This window comes from Pieris brassicae, chromosome 7, assembly GCF_905147105.1.
Source record: "Pieris brassicae chromosome 7, ilPieBrab1.1, whole genome shotgun sequence".
NCBI classification, from domain to species: Eukaryota; Metazoa; Arthropoda; class Insecta; order Lepidoptera; family Pieridae; genus Pieris; species Pieris brassicae.
The window spans coordinates 20882554-20908351 of record NC_059671.1 but is presented as its reverse complement, the minus strand read 5'-3'; the positions used below and the strand labels follow the sequence as shown (position 1 = coordinate 20908351).

Here is a 25798-nt window from a genome sequence, read left to right as displayed (position 1 = left end):
CATATCCTAAAAGCTAAAAAAACATTACAAAACCTCACAGGACTACTTAGCTGAGCCGACACATCATTTATTAAGATTTATTTTATCAGTGGCACCTGCAACCATGTTAGATCTGGGCTTCAGATTTCAGTATATGTCATTATCATTCGTCAATTTAATAGGCATATAGATCAGTTACCTGTGCCTGACGCGCGCCGTCGACTTTTTGGGTCTAACAAGCCGGTTTCCTCACCATGTCTTCCTTCACCAATCGAACAAATCTTAAATGCACACAAAGAAATAAAATCCATTGCTACACAGCCGGAGACCGAACCTACGACCGCGATGAGAGTCGCACTCTGAAGCCACTAGGCCAATACTCCACTTTTACATCGAAATCTATCGAAATGTTATCCTTTGGTACTAATGACGTGCGTTCAAAGTATTTAATATCGAATCAAAATATGTTTATTCTTATTGCTAACTATGAACATCAATATTTAAAATAACTTATAACCTTATTAACATTATTACCGTTACCGATTCAAAGGCGTAGAGAGGACGAAAAAAAACTGGCAAGTGTACTCTTAATCGCCAAGTTTTTCGTTTGTTATACAAATTTTAAAGCACAGCAACCATTGACACCATAGTATTGTCTTTTGTTAAAATAGCTTTTACACATTAAGAAAAACACTTTTTGAACGGATTATTGCCAACTTCGGGGCAATAAATACAGATAAAACAACTTTCTCTGCAGCTGTGATACATTTGACATTTAACACCTTTCGTCTTGAAATTTAGAATTATTAAATAACTATAAGTTTTAATAATAATACATAGCTTTAATCCGTTCAAAAAGTGTTTCTCTCATTGACACCATGTTTATCGTTAAACATGCTAGGCATGTTTCATATAATATGTTGTGTTAATATTATATTTTATAATAATTATTAATATATTTAATTATTAATATAGTTATTGAACTATATTATAAATTACACTGTTACCAACTGCAAATCAAAGGGTCATTGCACCTGTCTCATGATACGACACTGTTATTCAGGAAAACAGTCCGTTCGTCACGGGGAATTATTTTGAAATTAATTTTCGAACAGGAAATTAGCTTACCATATGATTACTGTAAATTCATATAAATCATTTATGAGGGTTGACAGTATGATTTTTATAAATTTCGACTCAAACTATATTAGAAATTATTATTTTTAGAATTAATATCGAGTTGGTTCTGCAACAAAGATTTGTGAAGCGAATAATAATTAGATTAATTATGGCACATCGTTTATTTGTCATGAAATCTAAAACAGTATAATTGCTATATTAACTTTATTTTAGTTTGTTGCTTTCGTCTCTTTCTATCAAACTGTGTTAACGCTGTGATAAAAAGAGGCAGATAGTACTCTAATCAGAAGACTAAATAAAATCTGTCGATAATTTCTATAAAAAGTATGTTTTCGTGATTTTTCCTTTAAAGCCCGTACACATTTTGCATAATTATTAGTGAATTAATACCGCCGAGTACTTAACAGTCTAACAACAACAGTCTACATCGTGCCAAATAACGCTTCCAAAGAGCTTTGGGCAGTACAAATTGTTCTTCAATAAATAAACACTGTATTGGAAGCCAATCGGACGATTCGTTGCGGCTGCCACGAACCCCACAAATTAGTGGCAGAATATTAAATGTCATACTTAACTCCCCACTTCGGTATTCCACTAATCCAGCACATTTGGGTAAAACCATTTAGTCCCCTTCGAATGTTTGAATTATGCGACCAGATTACTGCGAAGATTGATCGACTACTTGATTGGAAAAATTTACAGAAGCAGAAGACAAACAGTAGTTTACTAATTTCACTGATCACAGAAACAATTAATCCAAATTTACATTATATTTGACGCACGTAACATCTTATATGTAATAATTTTATAATTGAAATTTTGAGCCATCCTACATTTATTAGTATTCTATTATGTACTTACAACAATGTTTCATTTAAGTTTCAAAAGTTTCATTGACCAAGTTTATTTGTTTGAAATATTTAACTTTAATACTCATACTAACCTTCTTGCTAAATTTTCCTTTCTTTGTAATCCTAATGTTACTAGAACTATAATTCTTCTATATCGTACCTACGGCTCGCTTATTTGATACTTTTAATCGGTAATATCTCGCTTTTACAACTTGATTACTAACATTGATTTTCCAAAAATATTCCAACTTACCGTAACTTTGTTTATAGTGCTTTTAATGAAGTTTAGTTATAGTTTTCATTATTATTATTTTTTTTTAATTTGTGGTTGCTTGTTTAATTATCCTTTGCTATCATGTTCCAATATAATTAATGGTAAGTGTGTATAATCTGTATAATGTCCAACGTTTTATAAATAAATAAAAATTAATAAATATCCACTTCAATCACAAACCTTTTGTGGTTGCCCACTGCATTTCTGAACCAAGTCGAGTTAGGGTCCTTCAAGATAAGAGCGTACCAAATCTTAAAAGGCAACACACCTGCGAGGCTTCTAGCCGTGTGAGTCAACTAAACATCAGGTGAGTATACTGCCAGTTCCAACACGGGATTTCATAAATAAAAACGTGTGCAAATTGTGATACAACTCAATCATGGAAAGACAAAAGACAACTAAACTTTTACGTATTATTTTACGCTTTGATTCTCGTACAAGCTATTATATTGTAACGCCAAGCAAAAGTACATAAAGCACACATAAAAAACTTAAACAAGCTTAAATATTTGATCTTTTTAGTGCCCGAGGCTAATTGCTGGCCTATTGACACACAGGCCCGAGGGCAGCTACTTGTATTTACTCAACGCGAAAATAAATATTGATATGTTTTATTAGTTTTTTAAATTGAGTTGTACGGTATTGTGGCTGGTTGAATTCATATGTAAATTTAATAATGCATATAAATTTAAAAAGCAATTCGGAATATTTGCACAACAATAAAAACGAGAGTAGTGTTGGCCTAGTGGCTTCAGCGTGCGACTCTCATCCCTGAAGTCGTAGGTTCGATCCCCGGCTATGCACTGGACTTTCTATTTCATGTAACATTCGAACTCGAACTGTGAATGAAAACGTCGTGAGGAAATCGGCTATCTATCCTTAGACCCTAAAAGTAAAAAAGTGGATGGCGTGTGTCAAGCACAGGAGGCTGATCACCTACTTGCCTGTGAGATAAAAGATTATGAAACAAATACAGAAATCTGAGGCCTAGATCTAAAAGTTTGTAATGCCACTGATTTATTTAATTTATAAAAATTATATCGTTCTATAAAATTTCAAATAATTAATTGATTGCAATTAAAATATGTTTACGAATTTACGACAATTGTGAGATGATAAATAAATAATAGTTTACTGTCTTGGAAAATTAAGTAACTACGTCGTAATATCAACAAAACCTTAATATTAAAATTAAACAGTTTTAAAATAATTTGACTAACACATCTATTTCAATTTATTGATAAAATATTGCTATAAGCATATTTCCTTTAACTACATAGTTTTAATGGCAGTTACAGAGTTGAAAGATTACCTTAAAAACACTGTATAAATTGTATTAATAATGATAAAAGGCAATACTGGAAACTGGTGACGGTAGGTATGAACATTAAAAATCTATAGCTCTTATTAACAATCTACGAAATTCACTACATATTATAAAGTAAATTTCTTATACAATAAGACAGCTGATACCTTAACTACACAATGTAGTTGATCCTTTATGATCGATACAATAAATGGCTATGTCAAAAGGGATGAACTCCCCGGAGTATTGATTCAGCAAATACAAATATTATAAATTATTTATTGTGGTAACAAATAGTTTACCAAATATATTCCCTCTATTCAATAGCAACACATTGCTTAGTTATATTATATTATACTTATAATATAGACTTAAAAGTTTATATAAAATTTAGGTTTAAATACGCTGAAACGTTAGTATTGTGGGTTAAGCACGCGGCTGTTAACCCAGTAGTCGTGACTTCGATGTTTGTGAGGGCAAACACTTGCTCATACGGAAAATAACTAAAATAAGGAAAGAAATAAGAGATCCAAAAATGCACTTTGTCAGGCACAGAAGTAAGATCTTAACTTGTGGCGTCTTTTATTTTTCCTCTTAATACTAAAGCAGCAGTTTAATAGCGTCTGAAACATGATGACAACACTGTTTTTAACTTTTTTGCGTTGCATTTTGTTAATTGAGGATTATTGAAATAGCAACACTTTATTTTTATAAAGCCCATTCTTGCAAGGATTCTTTATAAAATAAAAAAATACGAAAATAGTAAATTATTTTGAAAACACAGGACATATAATTAATATTAATTTATTAATTATTGTTCTGAACGAGACACATGTAAAAGTTAATGCAATAAGGGTCAAATTTAACCCCAAGCTATGATTGGTACACAAGCCCCTACTTGAGATTGATTGAAAACCAACTGTATCTTTGTATGTTTGTTTGTAATGATAACAAGTAACCTAGTTGAGTCAGGAGAGCGCATCTGTTGTTTTTTAATAAACGCCCATCCAGTATGGAGCTATTGAAATAATTATTCAATTATAATAAAGCTAGGCTATGTCAAGGCCTTATCAAAGTTCTTGATGGCATATGCCATACATTTTTAAAAGCTCCCAAGATTGTATTATCGAAAACGTAGTGTTTAAAATAATTCTTCTGCAGTATTCAGTTGCTAACAAGGGATAAACTGCACCGGAGTTTCTTAGGTCATATTATAATTTGTTTTAAATTTTAATTTACGACTAGTTATTCACTAAACGCAATTAAAGAGATTCTCAGAGATTTAGATGTCCTCTAAAGTGTATTTGTATAGACAAAGTTTTATACAATGTTGAATATGTTTATATTTTGTTTCTTCTAATTAAAACTCAAATAATAAATCAAAAGGTTTAGTTCTCTTTAGGCGTCTTGTTCCTTTTGTATCAACAAGTTGCCTTTAGCATTCACATGTTTATTCCTAGGATTCCTTTCGATAGAAGATAAATATTACTCTATTAGAATTATAACATTTAAAAATTATAATTTGTAATTAACTCGATATTGCGAATGTAATAGTAGCATATACCTAAATAATAAATAAGTCATTCCTTCCAAATATTGTTACTCTTTTCGAAAATTACAAATAAAACCTGGATTCTTGTATCTTTACAGGTTCAGGGTTAGACAAAGTGCTGCCTCTTCTTGTAGCAATACAGCTAAATGGTATAATAGTAAACAATAGTAAACAAGCTATGGGAATAAAAGTAACGGAGACGAACTTAAAAGCAATAGGTTAAGAGGCATCTTTCTAGAATTTGCTGTAAATGTTATACAAAAAGTTAGGTAGGTTTAATCATCATCCAGTTACCAATACCATTTACTTAAATTAGACATAAATGTATGCGTAGTTATTGAAAACTTCCAACGACAACATAGTCAGGGAATTAGCAAGAAAATATATATTTTTTTTATAGAAGACAAAATAATACGATAGAAAAGGACAAGGTTATATTGTTATTTGTTGGTTCACAACACAAAGTTAACCAAATGAAAATGATAGGCGTTAAAGCACTTCCTGGCCAGACGCTGCGCACGCGTCAGTCTCATGCCTGCCGCGTGCTGGCGCTACTCTATTTATATGTCTTTTAATATGTTTATATTACACCCTAATTGGACACACGCGTACGGATTTTATAAAGTGTTTATCTGGTAACATTTAGCTAATTATTAACCGCTCTGTATATTTTATCGCATTTACTTTGGAGAGTGTTCAGATACGTTGTTCGGATTAAATACAGCAGCTGAGTCAGAATACTAAATTCCACCCGTATATAAGTAATTCTTATAAGGCCGGCAACGCACTTGCGACACTTAACATCAGAGGAGCATCCTGTACGTTTTCCGTGTTTTCCATATTAAAAAACTGAAAGCTAGTAAATTTCTAGGTTTGCCTAATTGGTGTTAAACATTAGTATATAACGTAATTATATTTGCTTGTATAAAGTTAATAAGCAACACATTTCTGCGTATATTTCATATTTTAACATCCAAATTATTAATGGTTATGTACCTCACCGTATTAATTGCGCACAAAGAGAGAATTTCATTACACAAGCAGAGTATATGACTTCAGTAATGCGCCACTAGATTGACACCACTCCAAGTATATAATTCGTCCGGGAAAAAACAAATCCTATCACTAGCCTATCCAATCCACTTCATCCTAAAATAACTTTCCCACAGCTTATAAAAAGGTGTCGTTATAATAGTTCTTTATACTCTAAGTGGCGATTAATGTGATGACACTCTAAATAATATTCAGTGATATAATACCTCTTGAAATTACGCGTGTCATATTAGTGTGACAAAAAACGGCTATAAAACGATTATCATAATAAAAATTTTCTCACGATTGTAGCTGGTAGTGAAATGCACAGTTCGAATTAAACATGCGTGGTTACAATATATAAGTAAGTCCATATTTGGACGAATACACTTTTATTTTTCAATCCACTGGCATCGCGCCTTTTGCATATATTTGCAGCCTGCATTATGATTTCGTCAGTATAACTGGTCAGTGTACGGCCAAACGGCATTTTGTTTTGGCGAGATATTCATTCAAAGAGCCTTCAGATTCTTGTCTATGCACGCTATACAGCCCGCCCATTTCCTATTTGATCACGATCTTAGTGACTACATCGTGTTTTACAATATAAAATAATATAAGGTAATATTGGTACTTGTTTAAAAAGGTTAAAAAGGTACTTTGCCTTTAAGCAAAAATAGCATTGAAGCATGCTGCGGCGTATCTATAGACCAGAAATAACAACGAATTGATGATGCCAAGCAGTATTTGAAGCTGTTCAATCGTAATAAACCCGAATTTATTTCAACAGATTTGCCCCCCAGCTTTTTCTGTTCTCAGACTTGCTCGACAGTTCCAAGACAATGCTCGATGGACGGTAATTTTGCACCGATGAATAGGTAGGTAATCGCCGAAACTGAAGCCTATTTTGAGACTAAAGACAAATCGTATAAAATTGTGTATGAGCGCTATAATCATTGTATTGTTCTCGAAAGCGAAGTATATTGAATAATCAAATAAAATGCTATTTAAAAAAAGATTCATTCTATGTTAGACTACGAACTTTTAACCCACCTAAAAATCAATGGCGCTACAACCTTTTTTAGGTCTGGGTCTTAGATTTCTGTATGTTGTATGATCATCTGTTAATCTATTAGGCAAGCAGGTGATCAGCCTTCTGCGTCTGACGCACGCCGCACGACTTTTTGGGTCTAAAGCAAGCCGGTTTCCTTACGAAGTTCTCCATCACCGTTCGAGCTTATGTAAAAATCCGTTGATGCACAGCCGGGGGTCGAACCTACGAGATCAGGGATGAGAGCCGCACGCTGAAGCCATTAGGCCAACACTGCTCACCCACTCACACACCTAATATATCCTTTTAGCCCACCTAAAATATACTTTAAGTATGATAATAATATACATGGTGAGTAATATACAGAATGATATAACTGTTAACAAGCTAAGACGAGTAGCCGTAACTATATTGAATAACGCTATTCTTTTTAATGTAATAATTAAGTGATACCGCGCCCATGGACATTGCTCGCAGGTACGTTGCCAGCCTTTAAAATATTCTTGATTACACTAACGCACTACTATGTCTAGTTAAAATATAATTAATAGTTAACTAATCGTTTAACATGCGTGGTATTGGTTGTTTCGTCACGCGTCACGATTTCACGCAGAATTTATACACACAATTTGATGCTTGTCACAAACCTATTAGAAACCATCTCTGGGGGACACATTTTACATTGACGTAAACTTTTAAATTATATCGTTGCCTGGAAGTAATTGATAGATTTGTTAACCTTTTTAAGTTTTTAATTTGAACTTCAACTGCTTAATAGGTCTGATAATCTGATTTTTAATCTATGTAAGTTATTATGCCTACCGATCCAAAATAATTGTAGCAGAACTCAGATCAAATCCATAATACGCAACAGGCACAAGAAATGTAAAAGAAATCATAAATTTTACAAGATATAAGAAGGACAAAGACAAATTATATTAAAATTGCATACGATTCAAATTTCATTCAATTATTATTACACTTTATTTTTATAAGTATGTGACAAATGAGTTAATAAACTATTTGAAGTGTCGATGGTGTAGACACACTCCTGGCACGCGTCTGCACTCTGCAGTCTGTGGTGATATCATGACGACGACACGTGGCGGCGTAGAAGTGCTACGCTAATTGCTACGGAATTATTATTTTATTTATTCTTGTTTTTTAATTTTATAATATGCATTGCGTAAATTAAATATGTTTGATAAGACAAAAAGGTCTCATTTTCTCGCGTGTAGTTTCCCAACCTTTTTCTTGAAACTGGCATAAAGTTAAAAAAAAATGCCATAATATATAAAAGTCTCTCATTCTACACGAAAGACGTACAAGATAGATCTAGCGGATGGGAAGAAGATATAAAACTAATGGGGAACGGCTGTCCACCATTGGAGAAAGGATATATGAAAGAAATCAAATATTTTTTTGTAACAGTGTGACACGTTAGATATACGAGACGTGCGTGACGTATACTTCGGCAACGGAGCCACTAAAATGGGTGTCTATGGGCTGTTTTTTTTTGCCCTCCAATCCTATAAAAAAAGACAAAAAAAAAGAACTTGTTACTGAGCAATGTTAGGGGCAAAGACAACACTGTACTATACTATGTGTATGTAATGTATATATGTATGTATACGTGTGTATATGTCAAACACTTACTGTACTATACTAGAAAATCATCAGTCAAAATCGGGGAAACATTAGTTAACATTTATAATTACTTAACTTAGGTGAGCACTCCAACTTTAAAATAAGTCAAGCTAAAGATTTAAAAACTATATTCATTTTTTAATATCATAAAAAATAACCCCACTTATCTCTGACACCCGCTGCAATTGAAAGCGTGTTTTTCGGTTAGAAATGCATTTTTTCGATAAAAAGCTCGCATGAATGAACTGCATTGTTCACGAATGCACAGATGGGGCCTCGATAAGGGTAAACGATTTGACACCGCACCGGGGCGATCGGTCAATATTTCGCTTTGATCAAACAATTTTGAAAATTCATACAATTTCTTGTACCATACATACATCGCGGTGTAATTCTTTGCCTCGTTGAATCAGAACCAATTTATTTCTTTATATATATGGCGGGTTACATATAGGCCTATATCTTAATGTACCAGCAAGCATTTATTATACGTTAAGAGGTATACTCCCATTCGTGCATGGCCGGCATTAGGACTCGCGACCTCAGGGGTGATAATGGTACACCAGTCAAATAATTTTAAAAGAAGTAGAGAGTTTCTTGCCAGCTCCCCTTGTCCCTTCTACGCCCTGAAATGGCGGTAGATTCATTTAATTGAAAAAAATATTTTCATAAGTTGTTACTACAATATTTAACAACTTATTGTCTGTACTAATAACTACGAAGACGAACAATTATTATTTTTGTTTGATTCTAATGATAAATAAATAATAAACTCTAAAACTTTCTTGTACAGTTAGAATATTATTTTAGCTCTGGGATGAACGTAGGCAATTTTTGTTTCGAAAATCAATTCAGAATCAGTACTAAAAATGGCGCTGAGCAACTTCATTGATAGAATGAAATCAAAAAAACTTTATTATTCGTAATAAAAATAATGTTCTAGCTAGTCTGTTGCATTTGACTTGTTATCGGTGCTTGACATAATAATTTCTACATAACATTTACATTGTTTACATGTTGTACTTTAAATGGAGAATATAAAAATTTAAAGATATCTTTAATAAATATATCAAATTCATCAACTATTACCGTTACCAAATGCAGCTGGACCATTTCGTACCCTACCCTCGGTTTCTAAGATTTAATTACTACACATTATTGTTACTGACAGTTATTCCTACTGTTCGAATCGTAGTCAATTTTATTATTGAGTCGTAAATGCTAAATGTTCTGTAGTTTTCATCTAATAGGGAGAATTTTGGAAATTTCTCGGTCAAACTATGGTAAAAATAGACATAAAGTCAACTTAATATGTTTTTTGCTATCATCGTTATCAGAGTACTGGATTTTTTTATGTTCTATATATATTTATTTGAATGAGCAGTCATAGATTGAACATACATCCCCGAGGTTGTATGTTCGATTCCCGGCTGTACACCAATGGACTTTCTTTGAATGTGCGCATTAATCATTCGGTTCAGTTATTAGTCCTACTATTAGATTGGAAAAAAATATCATAGTATCATAGTAGATTCAGAAATCTGAGGCTCAGACCTAAAAAAAATGTAGCACCCCTGATTTATATCAAGGGGAAACATCTTTTGACGGTTCTATCCTAAATGTACTAAAAAAAACATAAAAGCTTTTTGTCTAACAAAAATAGCGCTTTATATATTTTAATAAATACTTAGTAAAATTAATATTTTATACCTTTTCCCGTATTTATTAAAATATATAAAGCGCTATTTTTGTTAGACAAAAAGCTTTTAAAGTCCTTTAAGAAACATGATATACAGTAATATGGTGTTCCCAAATCCCTGTTGATCATGAATATCAAACGGGCATCACATTGGGGAGGTTATCTGATCCGGATTAAGCCGGTAAAAAGCGGTTATTATTCCGCCTCCCTGGACAAATGGGATTTTTCGTTTGGCCCACACCTCGGGGCATTGTCGCCGGATTGTCGCTGAACTGTGTGATTCGAATTTTTATACGAAAAAAATTAAGACAATCTAGGACTTATTGGGAAAATAAATGGCTTTTTTTATCCAGTGTTATCGTCACTTAAAATTAATTCGACTCAATCTTATTACACTGTTTTTATTTTGTTTTGTTTTTATTTATCACAGCGTTAATTTGTATTAATAAAAAGTAGTATAAGACTTATAAAAATAACTGAAAATAATATTACATTTCTTATTAAAACATACATAGAAATTAATCTATACGTATGTGTTTCGTAACGTATTTGTGGACTCAGTTTCCGCACTTAGACTTCGTAGATCCATTGTGCGTAACGCATTACGTATTGTCTAGTTACTTTGTTGTTTGTTTATAGTACTATAGATATATTTTAGATTTTCATATGTTCGCAACTGAGTGATTTAAGTGCAATGATCCACGAAGTTAAAATTACTAGCCGAAATAATGACAAATAAAAAGTAAACCAGTGGCACTATAACCTTTTTGATCTGGACCTAAGTATATATTTCGTAATTTTTTTTTTGTTTATTCACACGCCATTTTCGGTCTAACACATAGACAGAAACGCCATTAGTCCACAGGCCAAGTTCGAACTTATGACCTAAGGAGCTCTTCTATAAAAATACATGACTTTGACTTACTACTTTTTCGGCCTTCTATCACTAATTCAATGTATTTCTTACTTTGTTTGTTTTGAAGGACATAAATCTTAATATATTTTATTTTAAATTAACATAAATAATGTACTTCAATTTACATACTATACTTAGTTTATTCGAAGGAGCTAGAATCTTAAAATGGGTCAAGCAGCGCAGCAAACAATTTTAAGCACAAAAACAGCTTTATAAAAGCTGTCGGCGATCTTATCTACCAGTATTAGTGGTAATGGAACAGATACCATCTCCCGCTATCTTTGATCTACCCTTATAACAGTTATTTGTCAAGCTTGACAAGAGGATAAGATGAGAGGGATAAGTACGCTAGTTTAATCCACCAGCTGACTCTGTAAGTATTCTTCCAACTCACCAAACGATTTTAAATCATGAAAATATAGGTCAGTCAAATTAAAACAAATTTTATTGATATATACGCTTTTGAAAATTTGGATTCTGTAGGGAGTGAGAACTGGCGTGGCTGTTAATTAACTTAGGGTCCTTCAAGAGTACCAATTCCTCAAAGGCCGGCTACGAGCGAGGCTTCAATAAATGTGAATGTCCATGGGCGGCGGTATCACTTAACATCAGAAATGGTTACTTATTGAACAGAAAAGTTATATACTTTTAATTATTTTATATTAAGATATAACGAAGCAGTGCAATAAATTTGTATACGCATAATATACATATAAATAAAATAAAAGTGTATCACGAATGTATCCAATAAATTAAATTTGTTATTCGCTTTTTAATTATACTTTTATATGTTGCGAACGAGTGAAGTCATTATATATTGGCAAACACCTTTCGTATGGCAATCAAGGTTTACTAGACAACCTTTTAATGTTTATTGTAAACTTAATAGTTAAAAAAACATTAAACGATTGTCTTGATGTTGTAAAAGCTATGTTAACAAAAGACAATACTATGTGTTCATCTATCAATGCGTGTTTACGTGACACATTATAATTAATATTAATTTGATAATGTAGTAATAAAACAATATAAGAATTGGCTCTAATTATATGACTTCGATTCTACCTTTTAAGACAAATTAACACGCTATTATTTGTGGCAAAATATAAGTACGTACGGACTTTAGATTGTACGACCATAACATTTTTGTAACTTATTATTATTATTCTATTAATAAAGAAATTAATTTTTATAATATTCTTGCTTGCTATTTTTAATTGTATGTTTTAATGTAGACATATACATAACATTTATTGCTAACAAAACACACACTGAGAAACACATAAAAAAACAAAAAATAAAAATAAATTAAAAAATAATAATAATAGAGAGATAACATTTTTTTAAAGAAAAAGGTTTAATTGTGTAATACGTGTGTGTGTGGTTGTAATTGGCCCTGGCTCAGCATTATGCTGAGGAGCAGAGTTGTTCCACAGCGCTGGTCATTCTGCCAGAGACCACAGCAGCTAGTTTGCGCTTCAGTCACAAAAAGCAAATAAGAATCTAATACTCAGTAGAAGCAAATAATAATAGTAAAAGTTATCAGTGTAAGCAATTAAGAAAAAAAAATGTAAATAAAATAAAAATAAGAATAATTAAAGCTAAGCTATTATTTGTATTATTATAAACTTATAATTTTTTTTTTTACATAATTTTTAATTTAAATTTTTCCGACGTTTCGCGTGCTTTACAGCGTGCGTGGTCACGCTGACTGAAGACAATGAATGACATAAGCATGACAGCCTTAGAGAAAGTTGTGTTATCTACAATAAATAAGCTTTAATCCGGTTAAAAAATTGTTTTCTATCAATGTGCAAAAGGTATGTTAACCAAAGACAATAATAAGAATAATTGTTAAGAAGTAGATAAATAAATATTTTTGGGCGGATTAAAATCTATATTACGTGAGATTTTTGTTGATTAAGTAGATGTAATTTATAATTGCGACGAAAATTTTTAGTTTAAGGATTTTTCAACGGAGGATGGATATTATTCCAAAATTTGGTCGCGCTATATTTAAAACTCCCATGAAATGAAGCCGTCCGATCCTGGGGAATGGCGAGCTCCTGAGTACGACTCCTGACTTTATTCTTGTTATCATTACTACGCCAAAGGAGCTTTTTGTAAAGATATTCAGGTTGTTTAGTATATACTACAACAAATAACAAACATGCCAAATAAAATTTTTGTCGACCTTATATTGTTAAAAAGTTTTGGTTGTTCAAATAGGGGGTGACATGTGACCGAGGAGGTATGGTAACACAAAATCGGGCATGCATTTTGTACCCTCTGGATCAACCGTTGTGCCTTAGCAGACACACAAGGCCAGTACATCGGAAGAGCGTAGGTGAGCCTTGAAAGCACAATAATTTCACAAAGTCCAATTCGAAGATCGACACTTAAGAAAGGTCGTATAAAACCTTGAGACGAAAAAAGGAATTACGAACTATATTTGAAACATAATCTTCGAAACTCAAATGACTATCAATGTCATCGCCCAGATTTGTTGCCAACGGGACCTGAGCTATAGGCGAAGAATTAACAAGAATTGTGGGACTAAGTCCCAGTCTTGCGAGATCAGACACTTGCTTTTTTCGACTTTATTGGATTTAAGAGGAGTGCATTTCTATGGGACCAAACAGAAATTCGTTCCAAGTCCTCATTTATATTTCGGGTACAGTCATTGACACGGGCCCTATCAACAGGAATATATATTTTCAGGTCATCGGCGTATAAATGATAGTGAATCTGCTGAATATAGGATAAATAAGAGGGGTCCCAAAATAGATCCTTGCGGAATTCCTCTGTCTACAAGGCCCAGAGACGATTAAACACAGATCCCATCATTTCTCAAAAAACACACTCTCTGATATCGATGCTGGAGATAACTACTAAAACACGAAATAGTTATATAGTCAAACCCATAGCAGCTTAGTAAGAGAATGTGTTTTTATAAAAAAAAAATATTGTTTAAACTAAGGTCCATGCCCACACTCCGTATCAACCAAACGATTATAATAAGCATAACGAATAGATTGTCACTCGTTTTATTTACACAATGTCATGCAATTAAATATTCAAAATACTTGAAGGGATTAACATATGAATGTGTGTTTACAAGAATAAATGCCGCGGTTGTGCGTGACCAACTTAATTAAAACTAACATTAATTATTGTTTTAACTTAAAAAATATATTATATTTAGTATGGTATATTTTATAAACTGTTGTAAGATTAACGCTTTATATTTTATTTTAGCTAATTTATTACAATTATTTATAAGGACCCTTAGTTGTATTGGTTCGGAAATACTTCAGTGAACATCTACAGTCCTGAATTACAAATACTTCTATTCATAATATTTAAACATTTTTTTTTAGAATAACAACCCATTTAACCTTTATAGCATAGTTTATTTAGTATTTTTTACGCCTTTCAATGAAAATATTTAAAAAAATCTCATTTAATGCAATATACGATATATAAGAACAAAAAATTTACGCCTTTGAAAATATTTTAGCAATATCACAAAGTCAGTAAACAGAAAAATGCAAATTAACATAGTCTACCAGCATGTCAAAATCCTAGGGAATGAAATGGGGTCGCTATTGTCCTCTAATAGCTTGGACTGTAGGGTGCAACCCCACCCCGGCACCCTTATGACGTACTTGCCACCCTCGTGTTACTATAAAGATTTATAGTAGAATTTTTAAAGTTATACTTAACCCAGAAAGAGTCCACTAAAGTAGTTAAAAATCTAGGACTATATATTATTGTTGTGTATATTTATTGTTGTGTTTACATTGATGACGGACCCGCTGAAACAAACCTTTTATTTGCCTCATTGGCCTTATTATAGAACTCAATAAATGTTATTCACAAAATACCCTTAGATATGTTATTCCTAGCAACCATATACGTAAATATACTATTTGTGTGGAAACTTACGAAATTATGCCTACAAGTATATCCTAGTAGTAAAAAAATACAAAACCTTTTTCGTTTTAATTAACCTCCTTACATATCCTGGCAATCGAGACATTTGAATCAAATTTCAAAAAAAGAAATTTTATCGTGGAATGGAACAATTTTGAAGTTTTTACAATAGATCTGAGCTGCCCATCAGACGGGCGCTGATTTGTATTTTTTTTATCAAAATTTCAGTTCCATCAAAATTTTTGTAAAACTGTTTTAGTTTATTTTACACGAGTTTTTTTTATATCTTTTTACATCGGATTTACCAAAATTTATAGTATCTATGATGGTAAGTACTTTAAAGAATTTATTTAGCCCAAGGATATACGCATAACTATTCTACTCGATCTGTATTCATGGCTCCTGTGACAATGTCCGTTCTATGTTAAGAAAAATTCGTCTGTAAAAGAAAATGTCTATACTGTCTTCATTATGGAACTGTTACAAATTTAGTTACTATTATAGTTTCTTATTTTAATATCTTTTGCGCTTTGGCGTCATTTGCAACACTATTACTACTAGGCAAAAGTGAAAAGTTTTTACAATTTCTTTCTTGACACTGTTGCTTTATTGACAATGTCAATTAAATCGTTAATTGTTTTCGTTAAGTATTTTAACATAGTATTTGTTGGTAAAGATAGATTGTCGTCAAATGATATTATGTTAGCTACACCTCATGCAAACTATTGCTTTCAACTCTAACAGTGCTTCTATCTTGGTTGAGTTTCGTTGTACTGTCTTTAAAGATAAGTTTCATTGTGCCCTTGAGCAGAGGGAGTGCATCTCAATCCACGTGGGTCAGGCGGGTGTGCAGATGGGCGTAGCCTGCTGGCAGCTGTACTGCTTAGAGCATGGCATCCGCCCAGATGGAACCCTGCCTCTTTGTGAGACCGACGTCAATCCTTCGGACTCCTGCTTCAATACGTTCTTCTCGGAAGCGGACCGGGGCAAGATGGTGCCCAGGGTTGTGATGGTGGATTTGGAGCCTACTGTTATTGGTAATGCACAGTTGATATGAAAATGCAAAATATATCTATCACATTTGTTTGGAAAATCTTAAGCGAATTGGAGTGATAAAGGTCAAAAATAAAATATTCGTACATATTTGACAGATAGCATAATGTCAAAGTTTGACATTTGATGAGTCTTTAGACATTAGATTGACATTGACATTGCAAAACCAAACTTGTAAGTGGCTCCTAACAGGAAACTAAAACTAAATCTTATGTCTAGATGAAGTACGATCCGGTGAGTACCGACAGCTGTATCACCCGGAACAACTAATTACTGGTAAAGAAGATGCAGCTAATAACTACGCACGAGGTCACTACTCTACAGGACGAGAGGTCTTGGGTCCGGTTATGGAGAGAGTGCGAAAACTGGCTGATCAGTGTACTGGATTACAGGTAGGAACAATTGTTTTGCAGGCTTAGGCCTCTAAGTATAATAATAAAAGCCAATTTTATTACCAATCATATAAAAAAAAGAATATACAGCTTAGATTTTTCTTTTCTTTTTACCCTATGTATCCTATATCCTGGCTACCTTTAGTACCGCCGATTGGAATCCTTTCACGGGTAAAGGCCTCCTACAGCTCCTCCAACTCTTTTTTCATCGAATGGAGAAAAAGAAATCCTATTTCGTCTTGATACTTTCCATATGGTTGTCTTTAAAGTCCACCTTTCTCTTTGCATCTCGCAATATGCCCCGCCCATTGCCACTTCTGTTTAAGGGCATAATGCAAGGCTTTTGACTTTCGCCTTGTTTTTTCGCGTTTTATTTTATGTATGCTTATATTTAATAACCCTCTTTCCTTTGCTTTCCGTCATGCTTTTAGTTAGGTTAAAATTTTTGTGTTGTATTACGTTTGTCAGCCGTATGTGTATTTAGTTTAGGAATATAAACATATATGCGCAAGTGGCATCCTTAGCAATTACAGCAATTCGGTTTGTTCTCCATTCTTAGAGCCGTTTGGCTGTCTCATGTGTGTCATAATCGAATGCGTTTTTGATATAGGAGCATTTGTTTTAGTTGCGTCATTATTTTCCGAAATTGTGTTGTTTTTTTACAATAAACAGTAGTGTTATATGGGGCGATATGGATTTTTGTATGGATGTAGTTTTCTAAAAAAAATATATCAAGACTGTTAGATTAATGTTGTAACTATGGTTTCTGACATAACGCAACGCGGTTTACTGTAGATATTGGTATCCACGGCTTGTGCAAGATTCGCATAAATCACTACTGAGCTTATTTAAAATTATAAAATTGCTTTTGCGATGTCAATATTTCAGGGCTTTTTCGTGTTCCACTCGTTTGGCGGCGGCACGGGCTCAGGTTTCACATCATTACTGATGGAGAAGCTTTCTGATGAATTTGGCAAGAAAAGCAAACTGGAGTTCGCTATCTATCCAGCTCCACAGGTACTCATTATCAGTATATATTATTAGTTTACGTAGCAGTTTTTGACGAGATGAATTTTTAGTTTTACTGAGTGATTTTATGTATGTGACATCAGTGCTATGGAGAGAACTATATCAACGTCGGCATCGGATTATTATTAAAAGTTGTTCTGATTAAGCTTAAAGCTTAACCAGCTAAAGGCATATAAGCGAAAGCGACCACACTATACTCGAATATAGATATATTCACGGTCTTCTGTCATTGGACAGTTATGTACCATTTACGAACGTTGGCATACATCACTGCATCAGCTGCCAAAACACACTTCCTTGAAGACTTATTTTGCCGCGGGCCTTGATTTTCCGACGTTTTTCATGACTTACATCAATTATGGTCTTATTGACGTATAAAGCGCGATATAATCATGTTATATTACTTTTTATATACTTACAACTTACGAATTAAACATTTAATGTCCGATATCGTATTTGTTTACTCAAGGCCTATGGAATTAGCTCTGGTCAATGTTCATGGAAAATTTTGTTAATTGCCATGATTATTTGAAGAAAATCCCAATAAAAATGGTTTAAAATATAATTAGAAGAACATTGTAATTCGATTTATATTTTTGAATGTATGTACCTTTTTAATTGATCAAACTTAAGTTATCAACGGTAGATTTGTATGTTGCTTGAATTAAAAATTTAAAGATTTTAGTTCTGATCCCAATATATTTAACGTTAAAGATTGGGTTTCGTAAAGATAACTGGTAGTGCTGGTAAGTTATGGTCTCTGGCAGAATGACCAGCATTGTGGACCAGCACGTCTACTCCACGGCTTAATGCCTAAAATATACCTTATTCCTTTCCATGTATTTTTGGTTATTTTTCCTTTTTGATTACTATTATTATGTGTTTTTGTATATATTTCGTTATCAATAAATGTTTGATGTATGTTATGTTATTTAAATTTCCAGGTGTCTACCGCAGTAGTGGAGCCCTACAACGCAGTATTGACGACTCACGCGACGATTGGGCATTCTGACTGCGCGTTTATGGTTGACAATGAAGCTATATATGATATTTGTAGGCGACGACTTTCGATCGAGAGGCCATCGTATGCCAATCTAAACAGGCTTATATCACAGGTATATCGCTATAATATCTCTCAATTCCTTAATAGAAAAACGGTTAACTGAAACACGAATGTCAGAAAAACGGTTAACTGAAACACGAATGTCAGAAAAACGGTTAACTGAAACACGAATGTCAGAAAAACGGTTAACTGAAACACGAATGTCAGAAAAACGGTTAACTGAAATACGAATGTCAGAAAAACGGTTAACTGAAATACGAATGTCAGAAAAACGGTTAACTGAAATACGAATGTCAGAAAAACGGTTAACTGAAACACGAATGTTGAAAAAATACATTCCACCAACCACAAGTCATTAATCACTGTTGTGGTTTTTATAACGAAATATACACAAACACTAAAAGAAAGGCAAAGATTTAATCTATAAAAACATGAACGAAACTAATAGTTCGGAAAGGCCACGGCCAAGGCCAGATGCTGAGCATACGTTGAAACAAATTATGCAACCAAATTAGATAATATTTTGTTTTGGTTTTAAAGTTTTTTATCATAAATAGAATTAACTAAAATCTACACTAACGGTTTCTTTTAAATTTGATTTCTTAAAGCGTTGGGATTGTTTGAATTAATAATGACTTAGGTGGTATCTTCAATCACGGCATCACTGCGATTCGACGGAGCTTTGAATGTGGACCTGACGGAGTTCCAGACAAACTTGGTGCCGTACCCGCGCATACACTTTCCTCTCGCTGCGTATGCGCCGGTAGTCTCCGCCGATAAGGTAACGCTCTATATACTTCTATTTAGTTAAGTGATAAGTTATTTAGCATAAATTCAAAAGAGCTAGTACCCTCTTCAGAATTTAGTAAAAATTGGGAATGTTTTCGTATTACCCACCTTAAGGCTTTGCTATAAATTCAAGATAGAACGTAAAGGCAATAATATTATCACTTTAGGTGTCTCAATTCCAGGCATACCACGAAGGGATGTCCGTGTCAGAGATCACGTCAGAGCTCTTCGAGCCCCAGAATCAGATGGTGAAGTGTGACCCACGGGACGGCAAATACATGGCTTGCTGTCTACTGTACCGTGGTGATGTGGTTCCAAAAGACGTGAATGCGGCCATAGCAGCAATGAAAGGGAGAGCTGGGATACGATTTGTCGACTGGTGTCCTACTGGCTTCAAAGTGAGTGATCTAAATGCAATTTTCCAAATAGAGTTCTTATCAAGTAACGCGCTCGTTGATATTTTTGCGTTTTTAGATTATTAAGGCATCATTAAATTAAAAATATCCAACGACACTGCGTGATGGTTTTCCAATTATCTTTTGTTCTTATATCTCTTCGATGATCTTGTGACCCCCCCCCCTTCTTCGCGAGGGTTTTGTTTGGACCCGTTCCATTCCAGAAGGGGGCGATGGACTACCATCGCAACATGTGGCGATGTTTGAGCCTGGCCACGGGATGGCCGGGGTGTCAGCGATAAGTTGGCAAAATACAAAACAAACAATTCGTAAAATGTTACGTCATGTTGAACGCTAAAAATAACAATCCACCATTGAAAAGGTCAATAGCAAAAGGTTAATTACCAAAATATATGTATAGTACACAATATTCGAGTAACATAAATGCTAGTCCTTAACAATTGTTAGTAATAATATTTTTTTTCATTGATATTCATAATTGTACATTATTACTTAAAACAATAAATAAATGAAATTGCCATTCATTATTAGTCTAAAGTTAATATCACAAATACAAATTTTCCTACATTAATGTTAAGTACGTATAGTTGAATTCAAGGCCAAATAATAAACTATATATTTGAAAGAAAAAAAAATTTAAGCGGATTAAAGCTATTTGTATTATTATAAACGTATAATTATTTACATAATTTTAAATTTAATTTTTTCCGACTTCGTGCTTTACATCGTGCGTGGTCACGGTGACTGAAGACAAAAGATATCACAGCTGTAGAGAAAGTTGTGTTATCTGTATTTATTTCCCCGGAGTTGGTATCGACTAAGAGTTTATAATAATACAAATAGCTTTAATCCGGTTAAAAATTGTTTTCTTTCAATGTGTAAAAACTATATTAACCAAAGACAATACTATGAACTATATATTTGTTTATAGGTTTGAAATATATATTGTGATCGCAATCATAAATTGATTACAAATCATATATATGATATAATAATCATAATTGTTTAAGAAGTTTACATATATACATTGAAAAGTGACGAAACTGAGGAAACATGAGTATATGAGTACCTTTAATATTATTCTTTGTCACTTATATATTTCAATTATTGTTTTTTCTGGCTTCATTATGCCATATTCTTATATACATTTTGAAATATAATTTTCTCTAAATTACTTTGACCACAAAGCTATGAAGCTTCAAGATATAAGAATACATAAATCTTTTTATTTTTGTAGTTTTTTAGTTTAGTTTTAAATAACAAAAATAATACCACTTAGATACTCTGAGACTCTTTTAAATTTTGATATTTATATATATATAAATTTAATTTTTTTAATTAGTTTAGTAGTCTTTGCGGGCGGAGATAAACTCAAATTTACTACATTAGTTAAATCATCTCTATCTCTCATTAACCAATGCTATAATGCACACGAAATGACACGTAAGGATGAAATTCTGAAACAAGACTCCTGAATGTCCTGAATGTTATAACTTATAAGTATTTCTCAATTCGACTTAGAATCCTGCAAGAAAGAGCGTAGCATTTCTTGAAAAGCCGGCAACGCAGTTGCGAGTCTTCTGGCAATGTCAGTGTTAACTTAAAGTCGGGTGAACCGTGCCCTTTTGCATAGAAAAAACAATCGGCATGAATTAATGAGTATGGTACAAGAGTTGGATGTTTTGTGCTCAAAGTTAATTATTCCATAACAAGCGTAAAGTTCGTATAGAAATATAGTTAAAATTCCAGGTTGGTATAAATTACCAGCCACCATCAGTGGTGGCGGGAGGAGACCTTGCGCAAGTGAAGAGAGCCGCGTCGATGTTGAGCAACACTACGGCTATTGCGGAGGCGTGGGGCAAGCTCGACAACAAATTCGACCTTATGTACTCCAAACGGGCCTTTGTGCATTGGTCAGTACTATTGAAGACCCCATTTGGGGCAAACACTAGTATATTATTTATTTATTAGTAATCTTACAGCTAATATACATATTATGAACAAAACACTCAGACAATGTACAAAGCCAAAACAGATTAAGTACATAGATAAACAATATATATTAAACGGACAACATAAGTAAACGATATTAATTAGTTGAAAATATATAAAATATGAAGAAAACTGAAATTAAACATTACAACGACAATTAATACTTCAAAGAATAAACTAGATTGTGACTGCTTACCAGTTTTAATGATGATATTGACTGTAAAGGAATGTAATATAGAGTCTGAAACAAATAGCACCTGGCAGAGAACCCGGGCTGAATTTATCCTGTTTCAGACACTTGGATGTATCGGAAGTTTTTATTAACATATTAAACATGCTGTGTGTGTAAACACACATCATGTAACTATTATATATAATTGTTTTATATGATATGAAAGACTGGCATGCCCGCTCTACATAAGGCATTTGTGTCAAATAATATATAAAAAGACTAAACGATAACGCTTGTTGAAAACAAAATATTGTATGTATATATACATTTTAGGACATGTTCACTTTTTTTCTTATATTACTGGTAATCTTATAACCCTTGTTGAAAACAAAAAATTGTATGTATATATACATTTTAGGACATGTTCACTTTTTTTCTTATATTACTGGTAATCTTATAACGCTTGTTGAAAACAAAATATTGTATGTATATATACATTTTAGGACATGTTCACTTTTTTTCATATATTACTGGTAATCTTATAACGCTTGTTGAAAACAAAATATTGTATGTATATATACATTTTAGGACATGTTCACTTTTTTTCTTATATTACTGGTAATCTTATAACGCTTGTTGAAAACATAATATTTTATGTATATATACATTTTAGGACATGTTCACTTTTTTTCTTATATTACTGGTAATCTTATAACGCTTGTTGAAAACAAAATATTGTATGTATATATACATTTTAGGACATGTTCACTTTTTTTCATATATTACTGGTAATCTTATAACGCTTGTTGAAAACAAAATATTGTATGTATATATACATTTTAGGACATGTTCACTTTTTTTCTTATATTACTGGTAATCTTATAACGCTTGTTGAAAACATAATATTTTATGTATATATACATTTTAGGACATGTTCACTTTTTTTCATATATTACTGGTAATCTTATAACGCTTGTTGAAAACATAATATTTTATGTATATATACATTTTAGGACATGTTCACTTTTTTTCTTATATTACTGGTAATCTTATAACGCTTGTTGAAAACAAAATATTGTATGTATATATACATTTTAGGACATGTTCACTTTTTTTCATATATTACTGGTAATCTTATAACGCTTGTTGAAAACATAATATTTTATGTATATATACATTTTAGGACATGTTCACTTTTTTTCTTATATTACTGGTAATCTTATAACGCTTGTTGAAAACAAAATATTGTATGTATATATACATTTTAGGACATGTTCACTTTTTTTCATATATTACTGGTAATCTTATAACGCTTGTTGAAAACAAAATATTGTATGTATATATACATTTTAGGACATGTTCACTTTTTTTCATATATTACTGGTAATCTTATAACGCTTGTTGAAAACAAAATATTGTATGTATATATACATTTTAGGACATGTTCACTTTTTTTCTTATATTACTGGTAATCTTATAACGCTTGTTGAAAACATAATATTTTATGTATATATACATTTTAGGACATGTTCACTTTTTTTCTTATATTACTGGTAATCTTATAACGCTTGTTGAAAACAAAATATTGTATGTATATATACATTTTAGGACATGTTCACTTTTTTTCATATATTACTGGTAATCTTATAACGCTTGTTGAAAACAAAATATTGTATGTATATATACATTTTAGGACATGTTCACTTTTTTTCTTATATTACTGGTAATCTTATAACGCTTGTTGAAAACATAATATTTTATGTATATATACATTTTAGGACATGTTCACTTTTTTTCATATATTACTGGTAATCTTATAACGCTTGTTGAAAACATAATATTTTATGTATATATACATTTTAGGACATGTTCACTTTTTTTCTTATATTACTGGTAATCTTATAACGCTTGTTGAAAACAAAATATTGTATGTATATATACATTTTAGGACATGTTCACTTTTTTTCATATATTACTGGTAATCTTATAACGCTTGTTGAAAACATAATATTTTATGTATATATACATTTTAGGACATGTTCACTTTTTTTCTTATATTACTGGTAATCTTATAACGCTTGTTGAAAACAAAATATTGTATGTATATATACATTTTAGGACATGTTCACTTTTTTTCATATATTACTGGTAATCTTATAACGCTTGTTGAAAACAAAATATTGTATGTATATATACATTTTAGGACATGTTCACTTTTTTTCTTATATTACTGGTAATCTTATAACGCTTGTTGAAAACAAAATATTGTATGTATATATACATTTTAGGACATGTTCACTTTTTTTCATATATTACTGGTAATCTTATAACGCTTGTTGAAAACAAAATATTGTATGTATATATACATTTTAGGACATGTTCACTTTTTTTCTTATATTACTGGTAATCTTATAACTCGGTGAAATATTGTTGGCGCTTGGTAGATAATAAGTGACCCCAGAGCTGGTGCTCTCTTCGCTCAACGAATAAGTTGAGCGTAAGAGATACACGGCCACACACACTTTTATTATTACTGTGTAGGTTATGAAAATTGTAAGTACGGTATATTTGATTGTTTAGGTGCTAATAAAAATTTACCTACTGGTTAGTATATTTTTATCTTGTTGCATCAGGTACGTCGGCGAAGGCATGGAAGAGGGCGAATTCACAGAAGCGCGGGAAGACTTGGCGGCACTTGAGCGAGACTACGATGAAGTAGCCATCGAAACATCGGACATGCCGCCCGGTTGTGACGACGAACTATGACGTCATTGTTACCATAGTGACGTTACTTCCACGCGCTCACCGTTCGACACGTGCCTACGAACACTTGCGACGAATTTGCGTTGCCCTTTAGAATTTGCATTTTGCAAGATTACCCGATTTCTACAATGTTGTTGGCCTTTTGGCCTGGCAATTATTTAGGCACAAGGTTTGTAGGTAATTTAGCAAGCGTAGCATAATTGAGCGGTAATAGAGCGTCGACGGCAAAGCGGACGCCAGAAAACCGCGGCCCTTTGGTTATAATGTTAATTATGGCAGCACTTGTTGAAATTTTATTAAAGGTTCGAAAATGTCCGCCGAGGTCAGGCGATGCTCAACTTGCCTCATGTCAATATTCTGGTCTTTGGGTTATAACGGCCTCTTATAGCAGGATGTTCCTCCCTCTTTTCCTTTGTTCATTTGGAAGCACATTCTCGATTAAGAAATGTTGGATTTTGAGCCGTGGGAGTGCTTATATTGTAAGCGTAATTGTTTTGTATGTCTGTATCGTGTTGTTAAATTTTTAAAAAGTTTTGTCTGTTTTAATAAATTTATTTACTTTCAATAACTTGGTTTAATATTCTTAAATATATAGCTTATTGCTAAATTAACATTAAATATATTTGAAAACTTGATAATTTAAAACGTACATATTTGAAATGTAACATTTTAACTAAATTAACTCGACTTGCTTGGGATTCACAAAAAATATGCAAATTAAAACGTAGTGTCTCTGCGTGAGACTT

General features: G+C 32.6%; 1 protein-coding gene across 3 annotated transcripts; it reads left to right on the top strand.

Annotated features, from left to right (window-relative positions):
- The first annotated feature begins 15539 nt into the window (after positions 1 to 15539).
- Positions 15540 to 25620, top strand: LOC123711777 (tubulin alpha-8 chain-like). Of its 3 annotated transcripts, none has more exons than XM_045664554.1 (9): positions 15540 to 15711; positions 16192 to 16420; positions 16656 to 16828; positions 17717 to 17845; positions 18802 to 18972; positions 19561 to 19701; positions 19877 to 20107; positions 21875 to 22038; positions 24923 to 25620. In XM_045664554.1, exons 1-9 carry the CDS (start codon positions 15706 to 15708, stop codon positions 25053 to 25055), a joined length of 1377 nt encoding a protein of 458 aa, XP_045520510.1. In that variant the 5' UTR covers positions 15540 to 15705; the 3' UTR covers positions 25056 to 25620. The 3 variants fall into 3 exon arrangements, with proteins under 3 accessions (XP_045520510.1, XP_045520511.1, XP_045520512.1); XM_045664555.1 differs by having other exon boundaries at positions 15541 to 15711; positions 16195 to 16420; XM_045664556.1 differs by having other exon boundaries at positions 15542 to 15711; positions 19892 to 20107.
- The last annotated feature ends 178 nt before the right edge of the window (positions 25621 to 25798 follow it).